This window comes from Coregonus lavaretus (assembly GCF_964263955.1).
Source record: "Coregonus lavaretus genome assembly, chromosome: 17".
Classification (NCBI taxonomy): Eukaryota; Metazoa; Chordata; class Actinopteri; order Salmoniformes; family Salmonidae; genus Coregonus; species Coregonus lavaretus.
Genome location: NC_140004.1, coordinates 24,529,550 through 24,546,084, shown reverse-complemented (window position 1 = coordinate 24,546,084; position 16,535 = coordinate 24,529,550). Strand labels below are relative to the sequence as shown.

At 41.9% G+C, this 16,535-nt stretch overlaps 1 protein-coding gene across 15 annotated transcripts in view; it reads left to right on the top strand.

Annotated features, from left to right (window-relative positions):
• The window catches only part of clip1a (CAP-GLY domain containing linker protein 1a), a 51,573-nt gene extending 35,569 nt beyond the window's left edge, over positions 1-16,004 (top strand). For 13 of the 15 annotated variants that reach the window (XR_014614497.1, XM_084180312.1, XM_084180318.1 and 10 more), the window contains 8 exons: positions 281-387; positions 4,715-4,835; positions 4,963-5,015; positions 10,020-10,137; positions 12,510-12,660; positions 12,748-12,800; positions 14,635-14,762; positions 15,006-16,004. Coding sequence is in view for 13 of the 15 variants with exons in the window: in XM_084180312.1 (XP_084036438.1) it covers positions 281-387; positions 4,715-4,835; positions 4,963-5,015; positions 10,020-10,137; positions 12,510-12,660; positions 12,748-12,800; positions 14,635-14,762; positions 15,006-15,237 (963 nt within the window). In the remaining 2 variants the exon portion in view is untranslated. Of the gene's footprint in view, positions 1-280; positions 388-4,714; positions 4,836-4,962; positions 5,016-10,019; positions 10,138-12,509; positions 12,661-12,747; positions 12,801-13,528; positions 13,736-14,634; positions 14,763-15,005 lie in introns of those variants that run through there. The other 2 variants (XR_014614498.1, XM_084180319.1) reach the window with 2 other exon arrangements.
• The last annotated feature ends 531 nt before the right edge of the window (positions 16,005-16,535 follow it).

Here is a 16,535-nt window from a genome sequence, read left to right as displayed (position 1 = left end):
TGTTTTCATTTGATAATTTTAACTTTTATTTTTTTATTCATTTCATCGCCCAACATAATATAAGAAATTGCATCAGTCCTTTATGTACTCTCAATACTCATACCGGCACAAGTTCACTAGGGACTGAAAGCTAGACTGAGAAAAATGTGCACAACTTTCACTGAAATCATACATTGATATACATGCAAGATGGGTCCACTTTTTTTTGCAAGTTAGGATTCAAACAATCTGTATTATATACATTAAAAGTGATCTATGTTTTTTGTTTGTTATTGCACAGCTGGATGCCTTGAAGCAACAGAATTCCAAATACAAAGAGGATCTCAACCTTTCTAAGGAGCAGCTCAGCTCAGAGAACCAGAAAATCAGCAGCCTGTGCCAGGAGATGTGAGTATACTGTGTGTGCGTGCCTACAGTGCCTTCAGAAAGGATTCATACCCCTTGACATTCCACATTTTGTTGTGTTACAGCCTGTATTCAAAATATATTACATTGATTAACAAACAATACCCCATAATGACAGTGAAAACATATATTTTTTGAAAATTTTGCAAATTTATTGAAAATGAAATATAATAATAAGAATAATATGCCATTTAGCAGACGCTTTTATCCAAAGCGACTTACAGTCATGCGTGCATACATTTTTACGTATGGGTGGTCCCGGGGATCGAACCCACTACCTTGGCGTTACAAGCGCCGTGCTCTACCAGCTGTGCTACAGAGGACCACCCATACGTAAAAAAAGGACCACCCATACGTAAAAAAATATATAGCATTTACATACATATTCACAGCCCTGAGTCAATAATTTGTAGAAGCACCTTTGGATTTGGGGATTTTCTCCCATTCTTCCTTGCAGTTTCTCAAGCTCTGTTAAATTAGATGGGGAGCGGCGGTGAACAGCAATCTTCAAGTCTTTTCACAGATTTTCAGTGGGATTCAAGTCTGGGGTTTGGCTGGGCCACCCAAAGGCTTTCACATTCTTGTTCTGAAGCCATTGCAGCAATGCTTTGGCACTATGCTTGGGGTCATTGTCCTGTTGGAATGTAAATCTTCGCCCCCAGTCTGAGGTCATTTGCACTCTGAAGCAGGTTCTCATCAAGGATTTGCCTGTATTTCAATTTTCAAGTTTTAATGTCACATGCACAAGTACAGTGAAATGCCTTTCTTGCAAACTTAAAATCTAACAATGCAATAATCCATAACAATGTAATACTAGAAAAAAACACACACAAGAAATAAGAAATATGAAGAACACTAAGTAAGTAAGCATACTATATACAGGGTCAGTTCCAATACCATATTTACAATGTGCAGGGATACTGGAGTGATGGAGGTAGATATGTATAGGGGTTAGGTGACTAGGCAACAGGATATAAGATTAACAGTGTAGTGTAGCAGCAGCTTGTATGTGAGTGGGTGTGTGGGTGTGTGGGTGTGTGTGTGTGTGTGTGTGTGTGTGTGTAGTCTCCCGAGTGGCGCAGTGGTCTAAGGCACTGCATCGCAGTGCAAGCTGTGCCACTAGAGATCCTGGTTCGAATCCAGGCTCTGTCGTAGCCGGCCGCGACCGGGAGACCCATGGGGCGGCGCACAATTGGCCCAGCGTCGTCTAGGGTAGGGGAGGGAATGGCCGGCAGGTGATGTAGCTCAGTTGGTAGAGCATGGCATTTGCAACGCCAGGGTTGTGGGTTCGATTCCCACGGGGGGGTATGAAAAAATATATATATATGAAAAAAAAACACACAAAAAAAGTTACATTAATGTATGCACTCACTAACTGTAAGTCGCTCTGGATAAGAGCGTCTGCTAAATGACGTAAATGTAGAGTCAGTATAAATGTATGTGCGAGGGAGCAGATGGAGTGATTGTGAGTGTGTAGGGCCCTGTGAGTGTGCATAGAGACAATGCAAAGCTAAAAATAAAAGGTCAATAAAGATACAGTCCTTGTAGCTATTTTGTTAGCTATTTATTAGCCTTATTGCTTGGGGATAGAAGCTGTTCAAGAGCCTGTTGGTGCCAGACTTGATGCACTGGTACCGCTTGCCGTGCGGAAGCAGAGAGAATAGTCTATGGCTTGGGTGGTTGGAGTCTTTAACGATTTTCCGGGACTTCCTACCACACCGCCTGATATAGATTTTTTAAAAATTTTACCTTTATTTAACTAGGCAAGTCAGTTAAGAACAAATTATTATTTACAATGACGGCCTACACCGGCCAAACCCGGACGATGCTGGGCCAATTGTGCGCCGCCCTATGGGACTCCCAATCACGGCCGGTTGTGATATAGCCTGGAATCGAACCAGGGGGTCTGTAGTGACGCCTCAAGCACTGAGATGCAGTGCCTTAAACCACTGCGCCACTCGGGAGCCCATAGATGTCCTGGATGGCAGGGAGCTTGGCCCCAGTGATGTACTGGGCTGTCTGCACCACCCTCTGTAGCGCCATGCAATCGAGGGCTGTGCTATTGCCATATCAGGCAGTGATGCAGCCAGTAAAAATGCTCTCAATGGTACAGCTGTATACATTTTTGAAGATTGGAGTGCCCATGACAAACTTTTTCTACCTCCTGTCGTGCCTTCTTAACGACTGTGCGGGTGTGTTTGGACCATTCATTGTTTCCTCTATCCTTACTAGTATCCCAGTCCCTGTCACTGAAAAGCATCCACATTGCATGATGCTGCCACCACCATGCTTCACGGTAGGGATGGTGTTAGACGGGTGATGAGCTGTGCCTGGTGTTCTCCAGACATAACGCTTTGCATTCAGGGCAATGAGTTACATTTTTGTATTTGTATTTATTATGGATCCCCATTAGCTGCTGCAAAGGCAGCAGCTACTCTTCCTGGGGTCCAGCAACATAAGACAGTTACATACAGTTTCAAATACTACATGACATTTCATAACACCTTACCCAACACATTCAGTGTGTTCCCTCAGGCCGCCACTCCACCACCACATATTTACAATACAACATCCATGTGCACGTGTGTGTAGAGTTCGTGTCTTATGTGTGCCTGTGTGTGTCTCTTCACAGTCCTGGCTGTTCCATAAGGTGTATTTTTATCTGTTTTTTAAAATCTGATTTTACTGCATGTATCAGTCACCTGATGTGGAATAGAGTTCCGTGTAGCCATGGCTCTATGTAGTACTGTGCGCTTCCCAAAGTCTGTACTTGACTTGGGGATTGTGAAGAGACCCTTGGTGGCATGTCTTGTGGGGGTATGCATGGGTGTCCAAGCTGTGTGCTAGTAGTTTAAACAGACACCTCGGTGCATTCAGCATGTCAACACTTCTTACAAAACAAGTAATGATGAAGTCAATCTCTCCTCCACTTTGAGCCATGAGAGATTTACATGCATATTATTAATGTTTGCTCTCCGTGTACATTTAAGGGCCAGCCATACTGCCCTGTTCAATTGAATTTACCACAGGTGGACTCCAAGTTGTAGAAACATCTCAAGGATGATCAATGGAAACAGGATGCACCTGAGCTCAATTTTGAGTGTCATAGCAAAGGGTCTGAATACTTTATTTCTGTTTTTAAATATGAAAACATTTCACACAACCTGTTTTCGCTTTGTTATTATGGAGTATTGTGTGTAGATTGATGAGGGAAAAAAACAATGTAATACATTTAGGATAAGGCTGTAACGTAACAAAATGTGGAAAAGGTGAAGGGGTCTGAATATTTTCTGAATGCACTGTATGTGTGAAGACCATCACAACATCCCAGATTATTTTCTTCCCAGCCCTACCTTCCACTTGTCATCAATGGAATATCCCTGTTTAGTATTTTCTCAATGTGGTTAGTCAGATGGGCCTTGATAGTCAGCTGGGTATCTATCCGGCAGGTCCTGGCTGAGTGCCAACATCCGACAGCGGGGTGTGGGGGTTGGAGCAGATGGGGATCCTATTGCAGTAACTGACCCTGGACACAGGGAGCAGTTAAATGCAGTCGATCCCTATGGCTCTTGATTTGTTATTAAACTCTTTCAAGATAAGATAAATATTGAACCTGTCTTTATTTTTTAAAATTTTTTTCTGAACAGATTTACTTAAAAGAAATGCGAACTTGCTTTCTTTACTCCATGCTTGTACTTGTCCTTGCTCTGACATTCTTATTCCGGGTGAAAATACATTACACACACGCTGGGTATTAGTTATAACTCATTGCTCTCAACAGTCTTCAAACTTTCAATATTCAGACATTGAAGTGTCAGACATTCTGTCTTCATACCCAACCTCAAGGCCCAAATATCTGAGATAAGAATTTTAACTGAATTATGGCACTTCACACAAGGTTCATAAACATTTAGTCACTTCATCACTATTCACTACTGTGTATATCATATCTTATGGTGTGATTCATTTGGTTAACAACTCTATACAAACACCTTGTAGTGTTGCTGCTGACTTCCACTAAAATTATTATATTTAATGGTAACATTTTAGGTGTCAACGTTCATGCCTTAAATTAATTCTCTACTTAAATTATTTGCCATGAATAATGATGCAAAAATGACATGCCAATCCTAGCAGTTGTAGAAACATTTATTTATTCAAACCTTTCCTTGTACCTATTTCCCTCTTTCACGCCCGTATCAGATGTCTGTGTATTCTTGTACTAATTTCCCTCTTTCACGCCCATATCAGATGTCTGTGTATTCTTGTACTCATGTAGCTATGTGTTTATAATAATGTGTGTGTTTAGTGATGAGCTGAAGCAAGCTGCCTCTGTGATGTCCCAGTCCCTGGTGGCCTTACAGGAGGAGAACAACAAGCTGACCAAGGAGCTTGGCAGCAGCAAGAAGGAGATCAGTGGCCAGCAGAAGGTACCACCACTGGACTACTGATGTGTTACCTCCTCCCTCAAACTGCTTCTACCATTTTAAGAAAGTAAAATTTACATTAACTTAATACACCTGTCCAACCAAGCAATGTTTTTTCTTCTTTTTTTAGCTGGAAGCTCAGCAGTCCAAGCTCAATAAACAGTTGCAAGAAATGAAGCAGAGGTGAGAAACTGTATAGAAACATGGTGTATGTAGCTAGCCTTGTCTAATGCTGTTTTCATTTCCATCCAAATCAAGTGTTCAAAAATTATTGTTTGACATTTCTAGTCAGGCGGCAATGGACACTCCCAAAAGTTCTGCAATTAAGCATGGATGCTTGCATCACTTTTCCATTCATCAACGTGGCATGTCATGTTTGTGCTCTGTCTACATGCTCTGTCTGCTAACATCCTCTTCTTTTGCCTTTCAAAGCTTTCCCAATAATATAGTGCCTTCAGAAAACATTCACACCCCTTGACTTTTTCCACATTTTCTTGTTACAGCCTGAATTTAAAATTGATTAAATTGAGATTTTTTGTCACTGGCCTACACACAATATCCCACAATGTCAAAGGGGAATAGGGAATAATGTTTTTACACATTAATTAAAAATGAAAAGCTGAAATGTCTTGGGTCAATAAGTATTATTCAACCCCTTTCTTATGGCAAGCCTAAATACATTCAGTAAAAATGTGCTTAAGTTGCATGGACTCACTCTTGTGTGCAATAATAGTGGTTAACATGATTTTGGAAAGTCTACCTCATCGCTGTACCCCACGCATACAATTATCTGTAAGATCCCTCTGTCAAGCAGTGAATTTCAAACAAAAGATTCAACAACTAAGACCAGGGAGGTATTCCAATGCCTTGCAAAGAAGGGCACATATTGGTGGATGGGTAAAACAAATTAAAGCAGACATTAAATATCCCTTTGAGCATGGTAAAGTTATTAATTACACTTTGGATGGTGTATCAATACACCCAGTCACTACAAAGATACAGGCCTACTTCCTAACTCAGTTGCCGGAGAGGAAGGAAACCGCTCAGGGATTTCACCATGAGGCCAATGGTGACTTTAAAACAGAAGGAAGCCTGTACATAAAAATAAACATTCCAAAACATGCATCCTGTTTGCAACAAGGCACTAAAGTAATACTGCAAAACATTTGTCAAAGCAAGTAACTTTTTGTCCTGAATACAACGTTTTTGATGTTTGTGGCAAATCTAATACAAAACATTACTGAGTACCACTCTCCATATTTTCATAGTGGTTGCTGCATCATGTAATTGCTAAGGACTGAAAATTTTCAGAATAAAAAAAGGAACGGAATGGAGCGAAGCATAAATCTTAGAGGAAAACCTGGTTGTCTGCTTTCCACCAGACACTGGGAGATTAATTCACCTTTCAGCAGGACAATAACCTTAAACACAAGACCAAATCTACACTGGATTTGCTTACCAAGAAGACAGTGAATGTTCCTGCGAGGCTGAGTTAGTTTTGACTTAAATCTGCTTGAAAATCTATGGCAAGACCTGAAAATGGTTGTCTAGCAATGATCAACAACCAATTTGACAGAGGTTGAAGAATTTTGAAAATAATAATGGGCAAATGTTGCACAATCCAGATGTGGAAAGCTATTAGAGACTTACCCAGAAATACTCACAGCTGTAATCTCACCCAAAGGTGATTCAGGGGGTTGAATACTTATCTAATTAAGATATTAGTGTATTCTTTTAAATATATATATATATTTTTTACAAATGTTAGAATTTTTCTTCCACTTTGACATTAGTATTTTGTGTAGATCGTTGACAAAAAATTACAAATCTATTTTAATCCCACTTTGTAAGACAACAAAATGTGGAAAAAGTCAAGGGGTGTGAATACTTTATAAAGGCACTGTACCTTCAGGTACTTCAATTCCTTAATTGTTACATTACTGTGCGTGTCATACTGTTACCTTAGGGAGGTTAGAGGAACTCAATGCTATTCAATGAGTAATCCCTCTAATTCACTTGCTTTTTGTCATCTCGATATATTTACAGTGCCTTCAAAGTATTTATACCCCTTGACTTATTCAACATTTTGTTGTTCGAGCCTGAATTCAAAATGGATTAAATAGATTTTTTTTCACAAGTGAAAACATGTTTTTTATTTTTTATTTTGGAAATGTATTGAAAATGAAGTATATAATTTACATAAGTATTCACACCCCTGAGTCAATACTTTGTAGAAGCAACTTAGGCGGCGATTACAGCTTTGAGTTGTCTTGGGTATGTCTGTATCAGCTTTGCAAATTTTCTCAGGGTCTGTTAAATTAGATGGGGAGCGGCGGTGAACAGCAATATTAAAGTATTTCCACAGATTTTCAATGGGATTCATGTCTGAGCTCTGGCTGGGCCACTCAAGGACTTTCACATTCTTGTTCTGAAGCCATTCCAGCATTGCATTGGCTGTATGCGTGGGGTCATTGTCCTGTTGGAATGTAAATCTTCGCCCCAGTCTGGTCGTTTTCACTCTGAAGCAGGTTCTCATCCAGGATTTGCCTGTATATGGCTCCATTCATTGTTCCCTCTATCCTTACCAGTCTCCCAGTCCATGTCGCTGAAAAGCATCCCCATAGCATGATACTGCCACCACCAGTGTGGCTTCCGTCTGGCCACTCTCCCATAAAGCCCAGATCGGTGAAGTGCTGTAGACTGTTGTCCTTATGGCAGGTTTTTCCATCTCAGCCAAGGAACTCTGTAGTTCTGTCAGAGTGGTCATTGGGTTCTTGGTCACCACCCTGACCAAGTTCCTTCTTGCCCTGTTGCTCAGTTTGGTCAGACGGCCAGCACTATGCAGAGTCTGGGTAGTTACATATTTGGAGACCACTGGAGACCACTGTGCTCTTGGAAACCCTTCCCCAGATATACAGTGCATTCGGAAAGTATTCAGACCCCTTGACTTTTTCCACATTTTGTTACGCTAAAGCCTTATTCTAAAATTGTTTAAATTGTTTTTTCCCCCTCATCAATCTACAAACAATACCCCATAATTACAAAGCAAAAACAGGTTTTTAGAAATGTTTGCTAATTTATAAAAATAAATATGTATATAATTATTCAGACCCTTTACTCAGGACTTTGTTGAATCACCTTTGTCAGCGATTTACAGCCTCGGGTCTTATTGGGTATGATGCTACAAGCTTGGCACACCTGTATTTGGGGAGTTTCTTCAATTCTTCTCTGCAGATACTCTCAAGCTCTGTCAGGTTGGATGGGGAGCGTCGCGTTGTTGATGTGAATAGGGGCGTGTTCGGCCCTCCTCTTTCTGTAGTCCACGGTTATCTCCCATACTGGGCACTATGGTATTGAACGCTGAGCTGTAGTCAATGAACAGCATTCTCACATAGGTGTTCCTTTTGTCCAGGTGGGAAAGGGCAGTGTGGAGTGCGATTGAGATTGCATCATTGGTGGATCTGTTGGGGCGGTATGCGAATTGGAGTGGATCTAGGGTTTCCCGGGATGATGGTGTTGATGTGAGCAATGACCAGCCTTTCAAAGCACTTCATGGCTACCGCGTGAATGCTACGGGGCGGTAGTCATTTAGGCAGGTTACCTTCGCTTTCTTGGGCACAGGGTGGTCTGCTTGAAACATGTAGGTATTACAGACTCGGTCAGGGAGAGGTTTGTGCATGCTCTGAGTACACGTCCTGGTAATCCATCTGACCCTGCGGCCTTGTGAATGTTGACCTGTTAAAAGGTCTTGCTCATAACGGCTACGGCGAGCGTGATCCCACAGTCGTCCGGAACAGCTGGTGCTCTCATGCATGCTTCAGTGTTGTTTGCCTCGAAGCGAGCATAAAAGGCATTTAGCCCGTCTGGTAGGCTTGCGTCATTGGGCAGCTCGCAGCTGGGTTTCCCTTTGTAATCCGTAATAGCTTGCAAGCCCTGCCACATCCAACGAGCGTCAGAGCCGGTGTAGTAGGATTCAATCTTAGTCCTGTATTGACGCTTTGCCTGTTTGATGGTTCGTCTGAGGGTATAGCGGGATTTCTTATAAGCGTCCGGATTAGTGTCCCGCTCCTTGAAAGCGGTAGCTCTACCCTTTAGCTCTGTGCGGATGTAGCCTGTAATCCATGGCTTCTGGTTGGGATATGTACGTACAGTCACTGTGGGGACAACGTCGTCAATGTACTTATTGATGAAGCCGGTGACTGAGGTGGTATACTCCTCAATGCCATTGGGTGAATCCCGGAACATATTCCAGTCTGTGCTAGCAAAACAGTCCTGTAGCGTAGCATCCGTTCAGCTGACCACTTCCGTATTGAGCGAGTCACTGGTACTTCCTGCTTTAGTTTTTGCTTGTAAGCAGGAATCAGGAGGATAGAATTGTAAGCAGGAATTTACACCACTTACATCACTGACATTGGATCTCTCTGTGTTCATAAACTAAGGGCGTCACGTCTGTCCAATACAAAGCCTGTTTTATCCCATTGTGCTCCAAACCGTCGAGTGGAGTCTCTTACACTTTCATATTATCATTGCTATGGGCTTATGTCTTTGTGTTTATTTTTTTTTCCATCTTCAATTTCTATTCCATTGTTGGCCTTTCAGAAAACTTTTCACCTTTTTATTCCATGCATCTGAATTAAAGTTTCACCTGATCAATTCTATGTATATATAAAGATGGAGTTTAAAGCAGCAACATTTTGGTGTTCCAGACCAAATTCACAAAGAAATGTGAGTTATAGATCTGTCATTCTCATTGAAAGCAAGTCTAAGAAGCGGTAGATCTGTTCTATGTGCGCTATTTCTATGCTTCCCCTTAAGTTTGGTTTTTGCATCTTTTATTTTGGGTTTTGTTCATCAGCTTCAAACAGCTGAGAATACAATATTGTTGGTTATAGAAAATATATTTCACAGTGGTTTAGATGGTACAATGATTCTCTACACTATACTTGCTTGTTTTGTTCCATAAACTGAAATTAGGCAAACTATTAGAATTTTATCAACCAGGAAATGGTGGAGCGATTTCTGCATTGTGCACCTTTAACCGAACTTAAGCAACCAGTTGGCTGCTGGTGGTACTCCAGTAGACATTAGAGTTAACACAGATTATGCATGATCAATGCTTCACTAGTCCCTTTTGGAGTGGTTCAACTCTTATGACTATGTATCATAATTCTGTGTTGCCCTTGACAGAGAGACCACCTTGAAGAAACAGTTAGATGAGGAGAAAGCCTCCCTCCAGAAGTCCATCCATAAAAGCAGTGCCTTGATCTCTGAGAAGGATCAGGAGCTGGAGGCACTGATGAGTGAGGTAAGAATTGGTGCTCTTCCCTATTTCTAGACATTTTAATTCCCTACCTCATGGCAGGCTCCCTGGCACTCATTCTAAGCCAAAAAGCATTGGAGTAGTCTTATTAGAACTTGAGTTTATTTTCAGGAGATTGTTTTTAAGCATTTGTATACTACACTGAACAAAAATATAAACACAACATGTAAAGTGTTGGTCCCATGTTTCATGAGCAGAAATAAAAGATCCCTGAAATGTTCCATACGCACAAAAAACGTATTTCTCTCACATTTTGTGCACCAATTTGTTTACATCCCTGTTAGTGAGCATTTCTCCTTTGCCACGATAATCCAGCCACCTGACAGGTGTGGTATATCAAGAAGCCGATTAAACAGCATGATCATGGCATCCCGAGTGGCGCAGCGGTCTAAGGCACTGCATCACAGTTTTGCGGCGTCACTACAGCCTGGGGTTCGATCCCATCCCATTACCGGCCGTGACCAAGAGTCCCATAGGGCGACGCTCAGGGTTAGGGGAGGGTTTTGCCAGGGGGCTTTATTTGGATCATTGCGCTCTAGCGACTCCTTGTGGTAGGCCAGGCGCCTGCAGGCTGACTACGTTCGTCAGTTGAAAGGTGTTTCCTCCAACACATTGGTGCAGCTGGCTTCCGGGTTAAGCGAGCGGGTGTAAAGAAGCGTGATTTGGCGGGTCATGTTTCGGAGGACGCATGACTCCACCTTCGCCTCTCCCGAGCCTGTTGGGGAGTTTCAGTGATGAGACAAGATCGTAATCACGAAATTGAGGCGAGGAAGGCGGTACAAACAAAACAAACAAAAAAAACATAAACAGCATGATCATTACACAGGTGCACCTTGTGCTGGGGACAATAAAAGGCACTCTAAAATGGGCAGTTTTGTCACACAACACAATGCCACAGATGTCTCAAGTTTTGAGGGAGTGTGCAATTGCAAACTGACTACAGGAATGTTCACCAGAGCTGTTGCCAGGGAATTGAATATTCATTTCTCTACCAATGCCGCCTCCAACGTCGTTTTAGAGAATTTGGCAGTACATCCAACCGGCCTCACAACTGCAGACCACGTGTAACCACGCCAGCCCAGGACCTCCACATCCGGCTTCTTCACCTGCGGGATCATCTGAGACCAGCCATCCGGACAGCTGATGAAACTGTGGGTTTGCACAACCAAAGAATTTCGGCGCAAACTGTCAGAAACAGTCTCAGGGAAGCCCATCTGCGTGGTCGTCGTCCTCACCAGGGACTTGACCTGACTGCAGTTCTGCAGTGGAATGCAGAGTTTTGTTTTCGCCAGGCATTACTGGAACCATGTCGTCCAAAAAGTTATACTTTTGAATCATCTGTCCATAGAACGTTCTTCCAAGAGTCTTGATGATCATCCAGGTGCTTTTTGGCAAACATGAGTCAACTTTTTGGACGAGATGGGTCCCATTATGCCTGGCAAAAACAAAACTCTGCATTCCACAGTAAGAACATCATACCAAAGGTCAAGCATGGTGGTGGTGGTGGTGTGATGGTTTGGGGATGCTTTGCTGCCTCAGGACCTGGATGACTTGCCTTAATAGAAGGAACCATGAATTCTGCTCTGTATCAGAGAATTCTACAGGAGAATGTCAGACCATCCGTCTGAGCTGAAGCTGAAGCTAAGCTGGGTCATGCAGCAAGACAATGATCCAAAACACACAATCAAGTCTACATGAAAATTGCAGAAAAGCAACAAATTGGAAGTTTTGGAATGGCCTAGTCAAAGTCCAGACCTAATCCCAATTGAGATGTTGTGGCAGGACTTGAAACGAGCAGTTCATGCTTGAAAACCCACACGTCACTGAGTTAAAGCAGTTCTGCATGGAAGAGTGGGCCAAAATTCCTCCACAGCGACGTGAGAGACTGATCAACAACTACAGGAAGCATTTGGTTGGAGTCATTGCAGCTAAAGGTGGCACAACCAGTTATTGAGTGTAAGGGGGCAATTACTTTTTCACACAGGGGAATTGGGTGTTGCATAACTTTGTTTATGAAATAAATGAAATAAATATGTAATTGTTGTGTTATTTGTTCACTTATGTTCCCTTTATCTAATATTAGGTTTTGGTTGAAGATCTGATAACATTCAGTATCACAAATATGCAAAAGTAGAGAAAATTAGAAAGGGGGCAAATACTTTTTCATAGCACTGTATCTGTATTCCCAGTCATGTGAAATCCATAGATTAGGGCCTAATGAATGTATGTATATTGTTTGATTTCCTTATATGAACTGTAACTCAGTAAAATCTTTGAAAATGTTGCGTTTAATATTTTAATATTTAATATCATTGTCTAATGTGTATATATATATTGTTATTTCCCCCTCTGAGCAGTTATCAGTGCTGCGTGGGGAGAGCGCCACAGCGAAGGCACTGAATTCTGCTGTCCAGTCACTGGAGAAGGACAAGGCACGGCTGCAGGAGAACGTTCAGAGCCTGGAGAAGAGCCTTTCAGGAGGACAGGACACTGTTACCCGCTCCTCAGGTATGACTGGGTAGTTAAAGCTTAACTCATGTCTACAGATTGAACTCCACTGTCACTGAATGCTTAATATGCATGTTTTCCCTTCAGGTGATGCAGCTCTGGACCAACTAGGGGAGGACAAGGAGACTGCAGAAAGCCAGGTATACTTTTACTATGGACCAATTTAGAAAAATGAGTGAATAAGAGACAGCTTGGGTATGCCATTCAATGGGTTATTTATTGATATGTACAGTGTTGCATTGTGTGTTTGGCCAGATTGTGTAAGAAGTACCTAACCTAAGTCGTACTTCTGCATTAATTTAAGATATGTTTCCATACTATTGCCATATGACATGCTGTGGTTGCTTAGCATACTATGACAATGGCAACTTTCATGCTAGCAGTGGTATGGAAATTCCCTCTAAATGAATGCTCATAAAATGGTAATGAGAGCTCTGCTAAACCTCTGCTGAAACTGATGCCCATGTCTGCCAAGTCCATGGCTGGCAGTGTAGACAGAATTTATTTCAACTTACTGGAGAACCTCTGACAATTGATTTATGAAGCTGTTTTATCACAGGTGTGCTGAGATACCTCAAACAACTTTAACCAAAAACAATCAAGATCTGTCTGTATCCCTTAACTTACTGTCACAGGCTTTAAAATGGGTTCGTCAGAGGTTCTACAGTGATGAAGCTGTAATGCTTGCCTACCCACTATTTTCTCTTAGGTTGTTTTAGTATTTTTCCATCTGTCAGTGATGACTTGAATCTATTGTCTGCCATTAGGTGGGTCCTAATTTTGATCTGTTTTGTCTCCTCCCTCTCCACTTCCTCATTTACCTCCTCCTCCTCTGTCACTGATGTTGGCCATGCTACCCGGAAATCAGGCAGCGGTTTGTTACTGTTTTTCATCAGCTCCACTCATGCATGTCTATTTGACTGTAGATTTCTCTTCGGTTCCTGTTTTAACAGGTGACATCAATAAGGGATCATAGCTTTCACCTGGATTCACCTGGTCAGTCTATGTCATGGAAAGAGCAGGTGTTCCTAATGTTTGTACACTCCAGTGTATATTATGACGGCAAGGGTTTTTTCAGCTGTTCGTGCACACTAATTATTTTCTTAAGGCAAGCCGAAGTTTTGTAGCCGACGTATACGCCCCTTCCTTGGTGATTGGTCAACAGTAGGCATTCTTCAATTAAGTGTTTGTCATTCAACGAGAGACGACTCGTTTTAATGCAAATGTTTTCACTTGAGAAATACATATTAGTTGGATGTAAAATTGCGCGACTATGACCTCCTCTGCAAAAACTTAAAAATTAATTACAGATTTCTTGAGTTAACTTAGATTAATTCTGACTAGTTTGAGGAAGTGTATACTGGCTACGGCGTCTCAAGAGGGACAAACAGTACTATTGCCACTTTTTTCTCATTTTTCAACCAAATGTCTTTTAAGGGAGTATGCGAGACATAGACGTTCACTTCGCATAGCCGAGTTCTGCTAGGATGCCTTAAGGAGGAATCAGGCCTCATCTCTGACATTTCCCATAAGGATTGATTTACAATAGCTTTCAGGGATTCAATTTTTTTTTTTTTTACCTCATATCCTATTCATAAAGGACATTTATCTGAGTATGAGTTCCAGCAAATTGACATGCCTTGATGCCACAATTTCTCATGGTGGACAATCCAGAGTTGTACTGTTCAGTGTTGCCCTCATTACCCTTGCCCATGCTCAAACCAGGATGTGGGGTTTGTTTTCACAACATAGGAACTGGCCAAGCACATTGGTGAAGGTTGTGGTTCACTGTTCTTGTAGTATGGTGGGTTGGGGAAAGGGGGGAATTTACTAACTGCTTGTTTGATATTGGTACTCAATGAGATGTGGATACTGTTGGATGACCTGTTGTTCATGTGTCCCAGAGTTCTAAGTTACATTTATTTTTAACTGAACTGTGGCAATGTCTGTGATATCCCTTCTTGTCTGGGACAGATTGAGTTCCTGAACTCGGTTATCGTGGACTTGCAGAAGAAGAATGAGGAACTTAAGGGCAAGCTGGAGAAGATGGCAGAGGCTGCCCTCAATGGGAATAATGCAAGCGAGCTTGACAACTATGATGGGTCAGCCTTCTCCCATGCTCTTAAACACTAACCCTGAGTCAGACAAGTTAAAGCCCACACTAACCTCATGCTTTTTCCTTTTTTGTTCATTTCATTAAGTTAGTTCAGAAAATGAAGCAGTATTTATATCTTAATATTTCATCAGTCTTAGTTTGTCTCCCCCCCATAAAGTACTTTTCCATTTGTCTAGTTTACTGTGCATGCTCACGCCCTGACCCTGTATGTCTCCCACCCTCTTTTCAGCGGTTTTAACGAAGGCCCCTCCAAAAAGAAGGTCCCACCAAGGCTCTTCTGTGACATCTGTGACTGCTTCGACCTCCATGATACAGAAGAATGTCCCACTCAGATGCAGATGCCAGACTCCCCACCCCACACCACCTACCACGGCAGTAAGGATGAGGAGAGAGCTTATTGTGACATCTGTGAGGCCTTTGGCCATTGGACTGACTCCTGTAATGACGACCAGACCTTCTAATCTAAAGCCTTTGAGAACCATCTTTGGCCCAATCTCAATTTTTGCACATAAATCAAATTCCCATGGAGTTCTCTACTGTATGGGTGTGTGCACATGTGTTTGTTTGTGCAGAAAGTCTCTTGCTCAAGCCCCTAAGCGCTCTTACGGGAGAATGTTTTCTCAAAACAATAAACGTAATTATCCCCACCCACACTATGTTCACATCATTGACTGGTAAAAGGGGCAGAAATGCGTATGTATTGTGATAAAAGCTTTTAATTGGGAATTGAAAAGGACGTTTGTTTGTTGCTATCCTCTTCAGTGTGCATAAGATGAGAGGCTATAGTTTATTTTTTTTACGCTTGAGCATACTTTGTACTTTGAAAAAGGTTGCCTTGTCTGTGTGATAATTGTGTAGCGGAAAGGGATTTAGAGGGGCGTGGCTGGTGCCTGCTGCCTGGCAGGGTTGGAGCAGTGAAACCCAAAGCTGGTTAACTTTCAGTAAAAAAATACCTCACCTCGGCCGCATGGGACAGTGGGATAGTGGTTGAAACTGCTAAATAAACCTAAAGCACTGCACACACTTTATTCCTCTGTTGAAAATCCTTGGTTCATTTTTAAATGGCCTTTACAAGAACATTGCATAATTAAAATATCATTTAAGAGGATAAAATATTGTAAACAAATGGTATAATGCTTATGAAATTCTGTACCTAACTTTTTTAATGTTGAATATCTGTACAAAAATAAATGAAATTTATGGATACATTAAAGTTTATTTCAAAACATTTGCAGGAGCTCATGTGAAATTACCCTATTTTTGACCATTCATAAGGATCATTTTACAGTAGCGAGACAGACCACTACAGCAAGATACACACAACACCTTATGCCTCACATCCTTATCTAAAGCATTTTAGCTTTGTGTCCTCCACATGGTCCACATCTCGGTGGGATTCAGTTTGTGCACCAGCATGATCTCCCTGTAAATGCAGGGGTTGAAGTGTGACACCACCTGACGGAACCCAAAGGTCTTGAAGCCAGAGTGGTGCGTCAGCGTGACATTTAATCTTCTGCAGGCACATGCCCACAAAGACATCAATGAGGAAGAGGTCAGTGCTGGACACTGCCACTCCCAGGCTCAGCCAAACCATACAATTTCCACTGAGAATTTTACAAAAACACATTTACTTGAAAACGAATGACAGCACATTCTGTTACCAAACTTTGGATCTGCACTGTTCTTCAAGTAAATGTGTTTTTGTAAAGTTTCTGTTGAAATTGTTAAAAGTATGGTTTGCTTAACTTTGCAATCATTG